A 16502-nucleotide genomic window follows, 5' to 3' on the forward strand; every position below is an offset into this window, starting at 1 on the left:
GAGGATCGGTAGCTCAGCAAAAATGACCTTGCTGTTGACAAGAAGGAAATAAGCCAAAAAGAAAATACTCTGCTGATTACAAGTTACTCTAAAATTCAGTACCAGAAGTTAAAAAGAATGGTTCCTCATAATCTAAAGTAACAGAGATTTTCAATCCTATTAACAGAAATTTGAGGGGGGGAATTGTCTGGCCGTGCCCTCTGTTAGTTCCAAATATTTACATATATTCCAAAACATGCCTTATCGCTTGGCCCGGTACAAATAAGCCAAGAAGAACAAGTGATAATACAAATTGACATGAGCATAGGGGGAAGCCAGGTGATGTTAGCTAGCAGATCAAAAAACACCTCGAGTACAAGTTCAACCTCCAAAACTCGCATAAATTTGTGTCACTGCGAATAATGTCCCCAAGATGGAACAGAAGGTCTTGTATCTTTCTTCTTTACCTGAACAGTATTCACATTTCTAGGCCAAGATGTAGATGCATCGGTCACAATGATCCAATAGATGTACACAGACTTCTGAGTTTCAACCTAAGGGATGAGCAACTGCTCCAGCTCCAACAGATTAGTGTTGGGTCAGTACTAAAAAACGAGGCCCTCATTTGTTCCAAGAAATTACAAGTGCAGACCACAGTGAATAACTGGAACAATTTCAGCATCTCAGCTGCATCAACTACATGTTTTACAACAAATCTACAATTCTTGTATGATAAAATCAGGTAGGATAACACATACAAAAGATTCATGGTATAGGAGATGCATTCTTAGGGTATCGGGTACACAATGGTGTTCGTTGGACAACTCTAGAGAAATCTGATTTTAACCTTTTGTTTGACAAGCCCTGCAAAGATCTGAAGATCAAAGACTCAAGAACATGGTACTAATTGTATCCTACACACAAGTTAAAAGAAGCAAGCCATGAGATATGTTGGGCAAAAATGAAACATTTACATTTTACAAAGCCAATTAAAACATGGTTTACAAAATCCAGCATCGAAAACCATTTAAGATTTGAATAATAAATCTTGTAATACTAGATCTCTGGTTATTAACATTTCCAGAAGAGGACTCTGAATGGCCCATGCATGCTCAACCAAGACTCATGATTGCAAGTCTTGCAAAACAGCAGTACTTTGGCGGATGATAGTGCCAGATCAATGTTGCAGAACTGGCAAACCAATCCACCACCTAGATTTTCTTATTCCTTCATTTGCGTGTGGCGGTACACTCTTTTATTTACATATCCTCTACTCCTAAGGGCGACTTATCTCGCGAATCAAGACCCAACTGACTCCATGACAACATAAAAACATCAAATCAACAATCCTAGCCATCCATGATGCTGTTTTTGTTGTTGATTTCACTAATATGTAGCATCGTCTATATTTTTGCAAATGCATTCCATGAACTTCGAACAACATATGATAAAAGTACAAGACATGAAAGATTGGCGTTAAATAGAACTTGCAATTTTAAAAACATTTATGTCCAAATCTTCAAATTTTTCTTCTATTAATTCATTTCATTACCCCATTATAAAATGGGTCTCATATATATGTAATGGAAGATGCAAGTGCACCATGAATTAACAAGATCAAATTGTGATGGTTGAGCAGTGATCTAATATTTTAATCTCACTAATGGGATGAAGGTTTGTAGAAGTGGATAAAAACAGCAAGGATTTCAATTAGAACTATTTTACAGTGTTACGAGGAGAGAGAATTGTGGTAGTTCTACTCAAGGTTAGATTTGACTTCCTCCAAAATTTACTTGCAATAAGAGAATTGCTCCAGGCATAACACCAATTTTATTTTTTGACATGCATAGTCAAATTAAGCAGACAAACTGAAAGAAATACAAAAAAGTACAATCACTCACGCTGGAGAACCATGGTGTCTGTGAGGAAACTGACCAACCATGGAATTCAAGGTCCCAAGAGCCTTTTCAGCAGCCTGTGGGAAATGATTTTCAAAACTCACAACTCATATTTTGAAGAAGATGAGTAAGTTCAATGCCAAAATAGTTGGAAAGAAAAGAAACACAATTTTGAACTGATATGTGGTACCTGTGATTTAGCTTCATCCCATGTTCGACCAATTCCCTTTCCCATCAACTGTCCATTGATTTCAACCTGAAGTACCAGAGAATGAAGAATAGTGAAGATTTTTTTTTTCACATTCTTTTTTTTTGTCCGTTGAAGGAGTCAAGCAAGGACCAGATTTTAAAAGCTATCAATCGAAATATCAATTAACAACAGCAAAGAAGAAACAATAGTTTCCAAAATAAGAACGTTCTCATATTGTGATGTCCAGTCCACGACAAATCAAAAAACCCGAGGTTGAGAAACATCAGAATCATGAAGCCTAAGGAAATCTCTAATACACATCTGAATTCTGAAGCATTTAAATCTTAGAGAGATGGAATTGAGACAATGACATGACTCTCAAAAACTGAAATCACCAACAAACTGATAGACAGAAGTTACCAGATAAAATTCAGAATAGAATCTGAATCTTCATGTGCAAGAGTGGGTATTTGTCCCAGCACGCAGTCCACATCTAAATTTTGAAGAATTGTGATTATATACAATAAAGTGTAAATGTTCCTACCTGAGCACACACCTCGTTTTTTAGGCTAGGGTTAGCTGAAAATTGAGGTTGGGTTTGAAACGCTACACCAAGTCCTTCCTTCATGCACTAAAAATTAGAAACTATCAATGGAACGCAAGGGATCAAAAACCTCACTTCTACCGTTTACATCAGTAGACAAGAACCAATTTAAGTTTATGATACTCACTAATTCGTTAAGTGCAGCTATTGAACCCATTGACTTCTTGGAGTTCTCAACCCTTGCATCATGAATCCTTGGTGACGCTGGATGTTGAAAAAGGTACCAACTCCTCATGGTGTGACTGATATAAAAACGAATTAACATCACAAAAGAACCACTGTATTAGGATTGGCAAACCTACCCTCGTTCCCAGTCGTGTAGGTGAACTCAGGTTCAAGATTTGATAAATATTTATCTGCAAAAAAATCATGCCAAAGTTTCTAAGCTAGGATTTCAAGAAATCCAACAGTTATATATGCACCAGTGAATAGGAAATATGGCATGAGGAAAAAATAATGCTACAATGGCATCATATTTATAAATAGATAGCAGTCAGCAGACCTCATTATATAAACTAGATCACCAAAAAAATTCATGCTACAATGACATCATATTTAAATATCATTTAAATCAGTCACGCTACCCAAAGCATCACATCTTCAATAGATATCAGACCTCATCATAACCTCATTTGTTATACAAACTAGAGCGACATCCAGGAACCAAAGGTAATTCAGCAATCTTGAACTTAATTTTAACCCAAAATCTGAAAATGGCAAGTATAATCATAACAATTTCCTCTCTCTAGCATCAAGTTGCGATTCCCCAATGAACATTAGCACCAATATATGCCACGCAGTTAACACATTTTGTTATGCTGAGAACCAAAAAAGTTCAAAGTTCACAATAAAGACTGCCTTATCCCCGGTGCTAATTAGCAGGATTCCATAACATTGATTTCTGTACTGAAACTGCACATATAGAAAATAATATACTCTTTTCTATTGTGCTCGTCTTCCTTTGTGAGAGCCCAATAACTCATTTGAAGCCCAGCCCATTTAAATTTATTTTAAACCCAACCCATTTAATATAAGAGCGTAACAGTAGCCAAAGAAAGAAAAGCTTTTCTCCGTCCCTGCAACCCGTCGCCTTTACTCCTGTTTCTGCAGCCCTCACGCAGCGTCTTCAGCAGTCGAAAGAGTAGCGCAGCCCAGCAACCTTCTTCCTCCAGTCTTAGAGTCTCTTTCCTGCAATGAATCAGAAGATTTCGAGCTCGATCGGCCCTGTTTCCAACTCCTGTGCGCGCGAGCTTTGATCTGGTTTTTGGTAAAATTTTGGCTTCGATTCTTAGTTGTTCTTGGTGGATTAGTTTATATAAGTGAAGCCTTAAGTTTTTCCCTGTTGTCCGATTTGTTTTCTCACTGTGAACAGTAATTCCGACGATTTTTCCGGCGAGGCAACCTCCGCGAGACCACCATTATGCTTTTAAGCTTTGATTCTTGAGGTATTAAGCTTGAAATTCCAGATTTTAAATGGGTTTATAGGCTGCCGAGAATTCAATTTTTAACCGCTCCGATTTAATTTGTTTTAGTCGTCGGAAATGCATTATATTGGGTATGTAACAAATTTATATTGTAGGTTATATCGTCTGTGATATTGTAAGTTGTAGATAAGATACGCTCAAACCTATATTATTACGACGTCTATATCGACGTGTAAGAATATCCAGTGGATTTTGTTTGCTATTATGTGTCTTGAATGATTTATCTGATGCGTTCATGCATTAATTATTTTGGCATAGCATATTGAGCCTTGACTCTTTTGACGACGATTTATGTTGCTTCAGTTGAGATATACTGAGTCATCAGAGGGACGAGTGGGTTAGGATTAGCCACATTCCCATATGACAAGTAAGGGATGAGCGACTTAGCTAATCGCATTCCATTGTGCATGGACGAGTGGCGATTTGATGCTGCATTCCCGACACGGATGGCCATTGTTACTGTCGTTGATGCTATTTGTCTGGACTCCGTTTGGTATTCGTATTTCCATTATTACCATTCATGCATCGCATAACATTGCATTTTACTTGATATTATTACATGATATTTATTTATGTCATAATTTTACTGGATTATCGTACTGAGGTTTTATATATANCCTATTTATGGAGAGGTCATGCCAAAATTTTTGCAGGCCCAAATCAACATTTTAAATTAGTTTTCGCTGTTTATACTAATTAACCCTTGTTGTTTGGTAATTAAATAATAATTAGAAGCACGGGCCCTCACATCCTTTCAAGGCATGAAAAGTTTATCATCACACATAATATAATACTGTTAAGTTTAATTAAAGTTTACCAATAAAAGGCAATAACAACAAATTCAAAGAAAGACGACTAAAATGAAAAATATATGTAGTTAATTGAAGATTGCTGCTAGAAGGAAAAACTTAAAGAATGTTTTATACAAAAGGATTTGATTATAGCACGAGTCCTTTAGTGGAACAATAGAAATGCAGCATGTGCCTATGGAAATTACATCTGTTCCTTCCCATTAGATGTTCATCTAGCCTCTGAGCGTGGAAAAAAAACATTCTATACAAGAAGCAGTGAAGGGTTTTCTCCATTAAAAATCAAATGGAGTTGGGATTCGGCGCCTCAAAGAGTTGGCGAAGGCTTTTCTCAATTAAATTTTGGGTGTAATTCAGCACAGAAACTCACTATGGGCTAACTTTATGTGGAATAAGTATTACATTCGTGCTCCCCAATGGGCGCTCCTAGCAGAGAGGGTATCTCTCCTACTTGGCATCGGCTTCTTCAGATACAGGCGATAGCTGAAGCATGAATAAGCTGGGGTTCTGGGCCGTTATTATCAGCTTCTAAGATGATACTTGGCTAATGTCAGGACTCCTATCCAGTTTGTGCTCAGTGACTGGTCCTAGGGGTGTTAGGGTTATTTTCTTTTGGGTCAATAGTTGATGGCATGTGGAGAAACTCCATCAGGTTGTTCCCCCTATCTTTATTGTTATAGGTCCCGATTCTGGAATTTTTGCCTAATAAACTTAAATGAAAAATAGTTCTAATGGGGCCTTATCGACCAGATTGGCATGGCAGCTTATTCGCTCTTCGAAAGAGGTAAATGCTATCTAAATCCCTTGTTGGACTTACTTTCCAATCGTTTCCTTCTTCTGTTGGAGGTACCTAGCCAGGAGTATTCCAGTTGATGAAATCAGTAAAGATCAGGGAATTCAGTTTGTGCCTAAATGTCGATGTTGTAACCACGAGGAAACAATAGATCATCTCTTATGCTCTAGATATTGCTATGAAGGTATGATGCACACATTTCGCCCGTTTCTTTGTTGTTTCTCACTTTGACATGTTGAAGGGTTAGAAGCTTGGACAAGGATAGCGGCAAAAGGGGCACATCAAGGAGGGCCTTCTCTTTTTTATTTTATGGTTTATCTGAGTAGCCCGCAACAACTCCAAGCACCGCGATGTTAAGTACTTTATTTGTAGGATTATTCGAGCAATCTCATCTCATAGCTATCTTTGTGTTGATGTGGGGCCGAATAAATATGCACATCGGACAGGATTATCAAACTGTCAGATTGGTGTATCTGGATCAATATGGAAAGAATTACTCGCGTGAATGTGCTTGAATGGATCAAACCAAAATTTGGCTCCTTTAAACTTAATACGGATCTTCTGTTGGTGGTATCATATGAGCACAAAGAGAGCACCATCTGCGCATTTCAGGATTACACAAGTCTATCAAAATCAAGGCTGAAGTAATGGCCATTAAGACAGATCGGAACTTTTCCAACAATACCATTAATTCCCTCTTTATCTTGAATCAGACTCACTGGTTTCATTGCACATCATAGAATCAGATCATTTGGCTTGGAATTAATTCAAATTTTGTAACTAGAATTTTATCCATTCTCCTAGCATGTTCATCTCTCAAATTATTAGGAAGGAAATGTCGTTGATGCCTTAGCAAATGCGACCTAGAAGAAAGATGCCTTAGCAAACGCGACCTAGAAGAAAGACAGGTTTAGTTACTTTAGAGAATAGGCTTTCTGGCCACATTAGAGGTTTCTGCAGGCTCTTTTAGATGGGGTGTCCATACTTACGTACTTCTTCTAGGGTTGTTTAGTATTATTTGGTTGTATCCACCTCGTGCACCTTGTAGTTCTGTTTGATTTGTTTCTTAGTCATTGTGAGTTTTTGGTATAGTTCGCCCTATTTACGTCGTTCTCTTTCATTCAATAAAGATCGAATTGCTTTAAAACAAGTTCAAAGAGTTATAAGACTATTCCGAAGGGAAAAAAAAGTCAAGTGCATGACCCTTAAGTGAAATATCATATCCTCAAACTAATCTCAAGAGGTTTCCTTCACTATTGAGCTTGGAGACAGAATAGAAAAAGGTTGAGCAGGAACTTTCTTTTGAGCATCAGACCTTGTAATGTTTTTACTCGCAAGGTTCAAGCAATTACGCAAAGTAAATGAAATCTTCCAAGTAAAAAAGAAATCTGGCTAACTGGATATACAAATAAAAATGTAATATACAGCAACCATTTCATGTCAATTATAAAGAGGCCTGCATTGATTCATTACCAGCCAAGTTCATAAGAGATACTTCGGTAGCCTGACGTTGTGCTTCTCTTCTTGTTCTGCCAATTCCTTCACCAATTTTCTGCCCTGCAAACAAAACCTGCAGAAAACCACATAACATTCATCTCATGGATTACCCAAAGATTCCAAAATAAGTAATCAGCACCAGGTGTCAGTGACATAATATAAGATCAATTTGCAAGAAAGAGTGGTATGTCAATCTTAATTGTTATTACTCAATTATTCCTTCTGTTTACATAAGGTGAACACAAACTGCAAATGCCAGAGGGAAACCCACCTCCACAGCGAATTGCAGTTCTAAGATTGGTGATAGAGCTTGATTGAACTCGACCTACAGGAATGTGAGACAAACCAATCACAAAGTTAGACAACTAAACTGCAGTAACCAACACAAAAAGAATCAACTAGATATCATCATACCTTTGTTCCACACTTCAATGCAATGTCCTGCAAAGCTCCAGTAGACGTTTCAGGGTAGGGATCAATCTGTCCTGCTTCAAGATCTAGATCCTTGTTTACTAAAGCTGGTTGAGGCCTTCGAGGACCACCCTCATCTTGTAAAAAACATGCATCTCAGCATAACTACTTCTAAACATAGTTGGCATGGTACTAAGTTTGAAGCATCCTATCAGATGCTAACAAAAATATAGTAAATTTAATCGACATAAATATTTGACTGACATAGAATACATTAGTAGACATTAATAACATGCTTCAACTAGATCTTCTAAACTGGAAAAACTTCAAGTGACATCAAAATCACCCAAATATTTCCTCTCCCCGCTTTCTCCTTATTAAGGGGAATAAGTACGGGGATCTTTAATGACACATGAAGCATGCACATTGCACAATATGATTTTATTAGCTCACATTGAATAAATATAGCATTTATAATCTCGGTAATTTTCTGTCGTAAATCGGAGAATTTTTTTTTAAAAAATGACCTTAACAATTTTATCAGCAAGATTCTAGGCAGAATAATTGCAACAGTTTAATTATTGATAGGTGCTTCCATATCGATAGTATATATTTTTCAGCACTCCTGCAACTTTAAGAAATGAAAGTCCACATTCCCATATAAATTTATTTTGCATGGTATCGCAGAGGGTTCTAAGCTCAAAATATTTCATATGGAAGCCTTTTTGACATTTCAACAGTAGGTTTAGGTACTTATTTTTTAGCATCCATCGCCAAATGTCTCACAAAAGTGCAAATGAAGAAGATATTAAATTGCAGACCATTGGTATCCTGTTTCAGCCTACGTGTGAAGGGGAGACATCTAAAACAAAATTATTTTTGGAAATCCTACCGAAAGAAATAAATATTCACCCGCTTGAGAAAGCCTATTGACAGAAATATAATATAAGCAATCTCTTGAGACTTGCTAATGTGAATGAGAGATTTCTTTATAAAGAATATTATAGCAATTTGCTTGGTAGGATTATAGACAAGAGATTCCGCTACCCAATCACTCTCTCTCTTTCCGCTGCTCTATTTCTCTCATTCGCGTGATCTATGATTAGCAGACTTCTACTCAATCAATCTCTCCCTCTCTCACTCTGTGTGTGTGTGTGTGTCTGTGTGTGTGTCTGTGTGTGCGTGTGTGTGGACACTCACGTAACTTTCCCAGCCCAATAGTTCTCATGGCATGAGATGTTTCCGAGTACGCAAAAGCTTTCCACATGGTAAAGCAGTAAAAATGGATAATTTTCTAGCCAGATGTAGCTGGTGATACTTTTTCTTTTCAACCTTTCTTCCTATAATTGCTACTTTTAAAGAGAATGGAGAAATGTGCATGCTGAGCCAAAAGGGGAAAAAAGCATGGATATTAAAATTCAACTCAAATACAAAAAGATTAAGTTCATTTTTCTAAGCCATTTGAGCTTTTGCCCAAGTCTAGCAAACTAGATAAATTTCTGAAAAAAATGTAAAAAGTCTGGAGATTCCAGCACATTAGCGCAACCACATCTATGGTGATATGGAAAATGAGGAAATTAGCAATTACCAGAAAAGGAATGAAAACCAGGCAGCTGTTGGTTTAACCTTAACAGGTCTTCCCTGGGAAGCACCTGTATATAACCCTTTGGTATATATCAGGAAACTCACATTAAAGTCATATCAATTTCATCTTATTTTTCAATTGATACTGATTAATTACCTCCTTGGACAACCTTTGGTTTTCAAGAGCTCTACCAGGTGGAATAGAAGGCTCCACTTTGTGTAGAAATGGCGGATGATGAACCCGATGGTGGTCAATAGGAAGAGACTCTGCATTCAAAGGAAACTCCTTATTTGGCGCCACTTGGTTAAGGTGTCCTGGGCTTATCTCCTCTTCAACTGGAAACCAACCACGTGGTTGAACTGCTGGAACAGAGACTGGCATGGGAGGTCGGGCAGGAAACTGAGATTCAGATGGAGTGTGGCCTCTCATGTCTTGACCATGTTGCAAAATGAGCAGCCTCCTCCTTGTATCGGGATCTAATTCAGACTCCGGTACCTCACCCTCTTCCGTTACAGGAGCAATGTGAAAAGTCGATTCTGCTTGCCCAAGTTGATTTAATGGTGGTTTAAGCAAAGAGGTCACTTGAGATGATTGCTGATTGGTAAAAGGCACTGGCAGCCCTTGAATTGTTGATGGAGGAACCGAAAAAGAAGTAGATGGTACTGTGTACTGGAGAGCTGGAGGAATTCTTGGATCCAAATTCTTTGTCAGAGGTGGACCAGTTGAAGAAGCAGAAATTGCCTCCTGATTATTTCAGATAATCAGAATAAATTTAGAAGACAGCACAAACATAGTTAGAAGAACAGAAGAAATTTATTAGAACAAGACATTACACCTTTAGCCTCCTTTCCACCTCAGTACCAGCCATTCCATCAAAAACATGCAAGTCCTTGTTTCCATTAGATGTTGAAGGATCATCCTTAGCAATGAAAGAAATCCAACGGAATAACTTAATTTTGAAATTCTTGGATGAAAAGGAAATGGTTTTCAATTAAGATTGCTGTAAGCTCATTATCTCGATCACAGAGACACAAAATCCTCGCATAACAATATCACTGGTCAAATTAAATGCGGCAAAAACCTAATTTTACTTGCCTCTGAAATCAAGTAGTTGCTCACATCAGGTGGGAAAGCCACATTTTTAATATCATCTTCGTATGCAACTTCAGCAATTTGTTGCAAGAGACCATCATCAAATTCTCTGCATCCAATATGTTTCATTAAGCCCAATCCTTAAAAAAGCAGTCATGAACAAATCTTGACAGACTAAAAAATGAGCTGTGAATTTATTCCTATATGAACTTACTTGAAGAATCCACCTCTAACATTGCAGGCCACATTTCTTGCAACGCAAAGAACAGGTACGGTGTTGTTGGCCTGACGAACATAATTTTGAACTTTTTAGCAACAAACATTTTAAAGTTCAAGGTGGAAGGGTTTTGGTGGAAGTAAAATTACTTCAGCTTGAGGAGCATAATACGGAGCAAATGCAGGAACTATATGCACTCGAGGCTGGTCTTTCTCATCCCACACTTTTAAACGGTCATCAATCACCAATGCCATCTTAGGATGACAACTTCCATCTTGAAAGACATTAAATAGTGATTTCCTAGAACCTGTAAAATTTTTTGACATATCCATGCAATCAAAGACAATACCCAGAGTAGCAATTAAAAGCTAAAAAAAGAAGTTTATCAAAGTTACCAGATTTAACGCAAGCAATTCGATCCAAGAGCTCATTAGAGTTTATCAAATTTGACTCTGGGTCAAGAAGCCTCCACATTTCTAATGCGTAATCTCTTTCAGCCATAGTACAAACAAAAACCTCGAAGCGCTTTCGACCTCTAGCAGTCAAATAGCTTCTAAGATCCTCCCAAGCAGGTCTTAATCTCACGAGAACGCTGGTGTCTCGAATCTGTTGGAATACAAAAAATCCTCAATCTTGAAAGGATTAGAACTTAGATTAGAACGTAAAATGAACAATCATCAATGACCAAAAAGGTGGTGAATGTGGAACAGTTGCCACAGGAAGAGCTATAGCATGTAACATAGCTACCTAAACAGCCATATAAATGCGTTAAGATATATTATTTATTTATTTGCTAGCGTCGCACAATATAACTATATATAAAAAGTATTGGTTATTACAATATTAGTGAAAAGGGATACTAACTAATCCACAAATTGATAATTTTTTATTATGTAGAGGAAACTCACGATTCAATGAAGATACTTCAATTGTCTGTAAATTTGTGTATATATTATAAACTTGATCAATTAAATACGAATTCATCTATTAACATATTAGAGAATCATCAGAAATTTTTACCAACAAAAATAATAGAGGGACCAAAACGAAAATTATATTTTTTTTATATTTCTTGCTATGAAAAAGGATAAGATATAAATAACAAAATATACAAGACGATAATTCAATTTAAAATATTCACATGTGTCGCTTTGGAGCCCCTAAAACCTAGGGAAGTACTATCAATTTATGATTCAATGAGCACATTAAATCAACTAGTAATCCTTGTATATATTATTATTTAATCGATTAAATATGACACTGTCCATTAATATATTGGAAACCACAGAAATACTTACCAAATAGGCAAAATAATAGAGAGGAAGGAAGAAAATTATAATATTTGATATTCTTGATACCCAAAGAGTAAAACATCATACAAGACGATAATTCAATTTAAAATCTTAATATGCATAGTTTTAGAGCTCTTGAAGTAGCGACAACACTAACACTAACATAACATTTTATTATAATTTGAGAAGTCAACTTTTTAACCATAAAAAAATTTAGAAATAGATTAAATCAGAAAACTTAAATTTCAAGAAAAAACAACTAAGATAATTCATAGTATAAGAAAATGTGAATGAATTATTTTTGTAATATTTGAAGTTTATTAATTTATGATTCGAACGGTATCATAAACTTATATAAGATTTTTCTGAAAAGCATTATTTAATTGTAAACCAAATTGTCATTGAGAGAAAACTATTATATATAGAAGTTATTATATAACTGAATATTAATCAATGGAAATTATAATGTAAGCAAACCACAATGAAAACAAAAATAGATTCAAGCCAGAAGTATTAGATAAGAGGACTCAAAAACTCAAAGTTAAATGACAAAGGCTAGAGGAACAGATGGTATAAATACCAGTGGATTAATGCGAGTCAGAACGATGCTCTTTTCTGGTAGTCGTATAATTGGACGAAGAATAGGCTCATTATTGTCTGACAATGCTGGAACCACTTCAGACTGTGATTTGATAACCTTCCCATTATCAATCACCTGATCACTTTCTGCATATTGCTTCAAAATATTTTTATCATCCTGATAACGTTTGACCTCCGCAACCATGCTAGAAACACGGTGTGGATCAGACTCAGAGCTTATTTTTCTCTGCAATGCCTCTATTCTGTCCTCAAAAGAACGCATTGTGTTTGCAACTATGAGAGTTTCATCAAGATCAAACACAATGGCAAGACATCTAAGATTCAGCATGACAAGACAAGAACTGTAAAGTCCTGGAGCAACATTGAACCCCCAAAAACAAGGGCCCTGCCCTTCATACTTCCTAGAATGCATGGCAACTAAATGAATTTCCCCTCCTCCAATTGACATTACAGCAGTCTGCAAAACAAAAAACGTGATTAGACAATGAATGTGGATCCAATATCAGGGAGTGCCAGTTACTTCCAAGATGCAAACAAGAAGTTATCTTCTATTGAAAATTCAGATGCACTACTGCATTGACAAAAATGATTGTGACTGAGATTTTTATGGCAATAAAAAGATGCATCCTTGTGCTGAAGCACATAGGCATAAATACGATACAAGATTAATGACGCGCTATAAATAAGCATTTCAGAACAGAGACCACTGAACAATCCATATAATTATATTAAATCCATAATATCACATTCATTTGCAAAGTTAGTTCAAAGAAAGAACAAATATTGCAATCCGTAATTAAGAAGAGAAATTTGCAAATGCTTTTAAGAAAACATGAGGATTGCTAACAAGCCTCCCGTGTTCGTCCAAGAATCAAAAGTTCAACGGGCCATTGAAACTTAAAACTTGAAACCATCACAAGGATTTTAGACATTGCTCTTTGACTCAAAGACGGTGAAAAACAGTATTGGAAAAATAATTATCGTCATGAATTAGAGTAGATTATCAAGGATGATCAATTCAATTTTCAAAATCTACTGAGTAAACTAAAATTGTAAACGCGTAGATATAAGCTGTTCATAAATTTTCAGGTTGAATCCGACGAGGGAAGTCGGCAGCAGTTCACGGTAATCGTTCGGATAAAAAGTCCAAATATCAATATTCGAGTCAGAATTTTTGGAGGTCTTTATTCATCAGTGGAAATCCAAATGGTTTTGAGGTAAGGTCAGTTCACCAGAAGCAGAGTCTCTTATTGATAATATGAAACTTATTTTCTACTAATCGGTATCTTCTTCCCTGAGCGACTCCTTTGGTTAATAAATTAAATAAATCAGAATTTACTCCAATCAGTTAATCAACTGATTGGATTAGGGTTTCTTGTGATGGAAACAGAATTCAGACTTTTGGTAACGGAATCAATTGAGGGTTTCTACAGATTAAGAAAGTGATTGGGAAACTGTTGGTTGGCAACACCAGTGTCAATACCTTGTTATCTCTGAGGCAAGTGGCATGCAATACAGAAAGCGGCGATTCTTGAGACTTAAAGGAAGATTCCAATTTGAAGCATGTTCCAGTTGCGGATACAGTGTGAAGCACGGCGAGTGGCGGGCACCTCTCACTGGGTTGTGAATAGTGCGATATCCGAATTTCCCTAAAGTCATCCCCAAATACAATCCCATTTTGAGGGTGCAACTCCACTTCTCCCAGCACCCTGTCTCCTTCATACACCGTCACCAATTTACAATACATTTTCACGCAATCAAAATGAGTTTAAAAAATAACTGAAATTTCGTTTCCGAGTCCTGCCCTTGGAGATAAAATCAGTATTCGTTAAACCAATCGTCCATGAAATCGGCTCTGATACCCAAAGGATTTCACTTTTTGTTGCAGTGGGAAGTTCATCGGTTCAATTTGTTCAGATTCACTGATCGCTTTGTGGATGAATCAAATCGGAAATAAAAGAAGTTTGTGTCACAGATTAGAGGTTTCTTAAATCAAGATTGATTATGTTGGTCGAATTCTTGAATTTTCTTGACGCAATGGGACTGTATCTTAGATTTTGAGAAAAAGGGTCAAAGCAAAAAAGTGTGTGAATTTGTACTGGCAGAGAAGTGTGACGACGGGAAGAAACCCTAGATCCGGAAACTCCAAGTCTCGAATCGTCTTTTTTTCTTTTTCTTTTTTCTTTTTTCTTTTTTCTTTATTTCCCTTCTCGTGTGCATGACACGTTATTCTGTACGTTTATGGAATACGGTACAGTGTACTTATCATGTGATTACGTTAATAACAACAAATCGATCGAATATTAATAAAAAATTAATTTTCGCATTCGAACTCGAATATTCAATACCAAACTAAAAATTTTAATTTTTTTATTCGAGTTCGACACAAAACAAAGTTAGCTTTCGGTTTGAAATCTTCAAACTTATTCACGAATTATTTGAACTATTGTTCGAATATTAAAGTTCAAAAACTCGAAAGGTTCAAATATATATATATATATATATATAAAAGTTCGTAAGATGCTTTCAAACTATCGAACAAAATAATTTTAACTCGAATTCGTCTAAAAAAAAATTAATCCTACTAGACGCCACCCTTGAGTGATGTATGAAGCTTCCATTTTAATCCATTTGACCCAGATGTTCTTTGGTCCCTCCTCGACCACATAAGAAATTCTTCGGAATTTGATGCTTTGCTCCCCCAAAATTTTTTATTGTAGTATCCAATATAAAGGGTTTTTCTATCAGATTCCGCGCCACTTCCAGTTTTATGTGGCATTTGTTTTGAAAATTCACCAGTATATTCAACCGTCTCGACATGTGAAATTACGAGAATGTGCAGAAGTTGATATATTAAGTTGATATCAATAACAGTGGAAATTTTTTTTGTATTCTGGAAGTGCAAAATCCCCAAATCCACTGTCATAATGCCATGTACGTTGCTGAATTTTGGCTACCCTTAAATCTAACTCAACTTTGATGTTGCCAGATGTCATCTTTAATTCCTCCTTGGTTCACATATTGGCACTCTCTCTTGCAACCTTCCGAGAATTGAGAATAGCCAACATAGTAATCAAAGGTTGGTTGCCAGTATTTACTTTCTCAAAGAGATCACTCAATCCCATAGCTATCATAAGAGTAACTAGACCCGGTTTTCTTTTTCTTTTCCGAATGGTGTTTTTAAACGAGCAACTAAAATCGTCAATGTATACATGGCGAGAAAGATCCTCCATCCACGCTATCACAAACCCAAATTCTTCCATGGTCATCAGGACCATCGGCGGCTGCAGCCTTACAACAAATGAGAATTCATACGGAATCGCCTCATTTACCTGAAAATTATTAGGTGTAGACTTAAGAAAATGATCTTCAGCTGGAGTTGGCAACATAGGTGGCAGCGTTGGTGTTTTAGAATTCCATAAAGATTTGTCCCATTCTGATTCATCTTCTAGTTGTTTGTTGATGTACTTTTTAACCAGACTCGTCATCAAATAACGAAGTCCATCCCGTCGGTTGAACTAATGATTGTGGCCGATAGAGGTGTATTTCCTTCCTCAATTCAGGTATGATTGTGGCCGGTAGAGGTGTATTTCCTTCCTCAATTCAGGTTTGAGTCCAGAGACGACGCAACTAACCCGTACATATTCAGGAATACCTGGAATCTTGCCAGCGGATTGTTCAAACACGTGTCGAGACTCCAATAAGCTATTGGGTTGAAGTACGTTACTCAAATTTCCAAAAGAATTTTGAATTCAGATGGCCCAAACCTCTTGTCAATAGCGAACAAAGTACTTCTTGCTGATCTTTTCCATGGAGTTGTAAAACAAATGTCCTTCTTCGTGGCTAATCTGCTCCAAGGTTGCAATCAAAATCTGAGAGTGTTTTTCCTCTAAACAGAATTGCTTAAATGTGTCAGGTGGTTCAGGTTTAGTGTTCAAAACAGGCTTGGGAACCCCTATAATCTGGTCAGACAGTTGATCAAACACGTGGTGGGATGCAGCTAAGGAACCAGTTTGCATAACAATACTCGATTTTTTCAAAGAATTCACGT

At 36.7% G+C, this 16502-nt stretch overlaps 1 protein-coding gene across 3 annotated transcripts; it reads right to left on the bottom strand.

The window, feature by feature from the left end:
- Positions 1-682: 682 nt before the first annotated feature.
- Positions 683-14648, bottom strand: LOC140976860 (RNA polymerase II C-terminal domain phosphatase-like 1). 3 transcript variants are annotated; one of them, XM_073441240.1, is made up of 18 exons: positions 13935-14648; positions 12432-12908; positions 10955-11165; positions 10709-10866; positions 10557-10627; positions 10346-10451; positions 10086-10169; positions 9407-9994; positions 9254-9317; positions 7669-7802; positions 7526-7579; positions 7231-7327; positions 2974-3027; positions 2799-2875; positions 2612-2689; positions 2068-2133; positions 1881-1954; positions 683-853 (listed from the first exon to the last, which is right to left on the bottom strand). In XM_073441240.1, the coding sequence occupies exons 1-18, from the start codon at positions 14196-14198 to the stop codon at positions 745-747; spliced, it is 2766 nt and encodes a 921-aa protein (XP_073297341.1). In that variant the 5' UTR covers positions 14199-14648; the 3' UTR covers positions 683-744. The 3 variants fall into 3 exon arrangements, 2 of the variants coding, with proteins under 2 accessions (XP_073297341.1, XP_073297340.1); XM_073441239.1 differs by having other exon boundaries at positions 2612-2698; XR_012175328.1 differs by lacking the exons at positions 683-853; positions 1881-1954 and having other exon boundaries at positions 2488-2698.
- Between the last annotated feature and the right edge of the window lie 1854 nt (positions 14649-16502).

The sequence above is a fragment of the Primulina huaijiensis genome, chromosome 5 (assembly GCF_012295235.1).
Source record: "Primulina huaijiensis isolate GDHJ02 chromosome 5, ASM1229523v2, whole genome shotgun sequence".
In the NCBI taxonomy this organism is placed as follows: Eukaryota; Viridiplantae; Streptophyta; class Magnoliopsida; order Lamiales; family Gesneriaceae; genus Primulina; species Primulina huaijiensis.

Excerpts from the sequence above, each read along its gene's own strand:
- LOC140976860 (XM_073441239.1), bottom strand. The coding sequence starts at position 14,198 with ATGTATTGTAAATTGGTGACGGTGTATGAAGGAGACAGGGTGCTGGGA. Across the intron at positions 10,867-10,954 it reads AATTGCTTGCGTTAAATCTG|GTTCTAGGAAATCACTATTT; the intron begins GTAACTTTGATA and ends AAAATTTTACAG. Across the intron at positions 2,134-2,611 it reads AAAACGAGGTGTGTGCTCAG|GTTGAAATCAATGGACAGTT; the intron begins GTAGGAACATTT and ends CTGGTACTTCAG.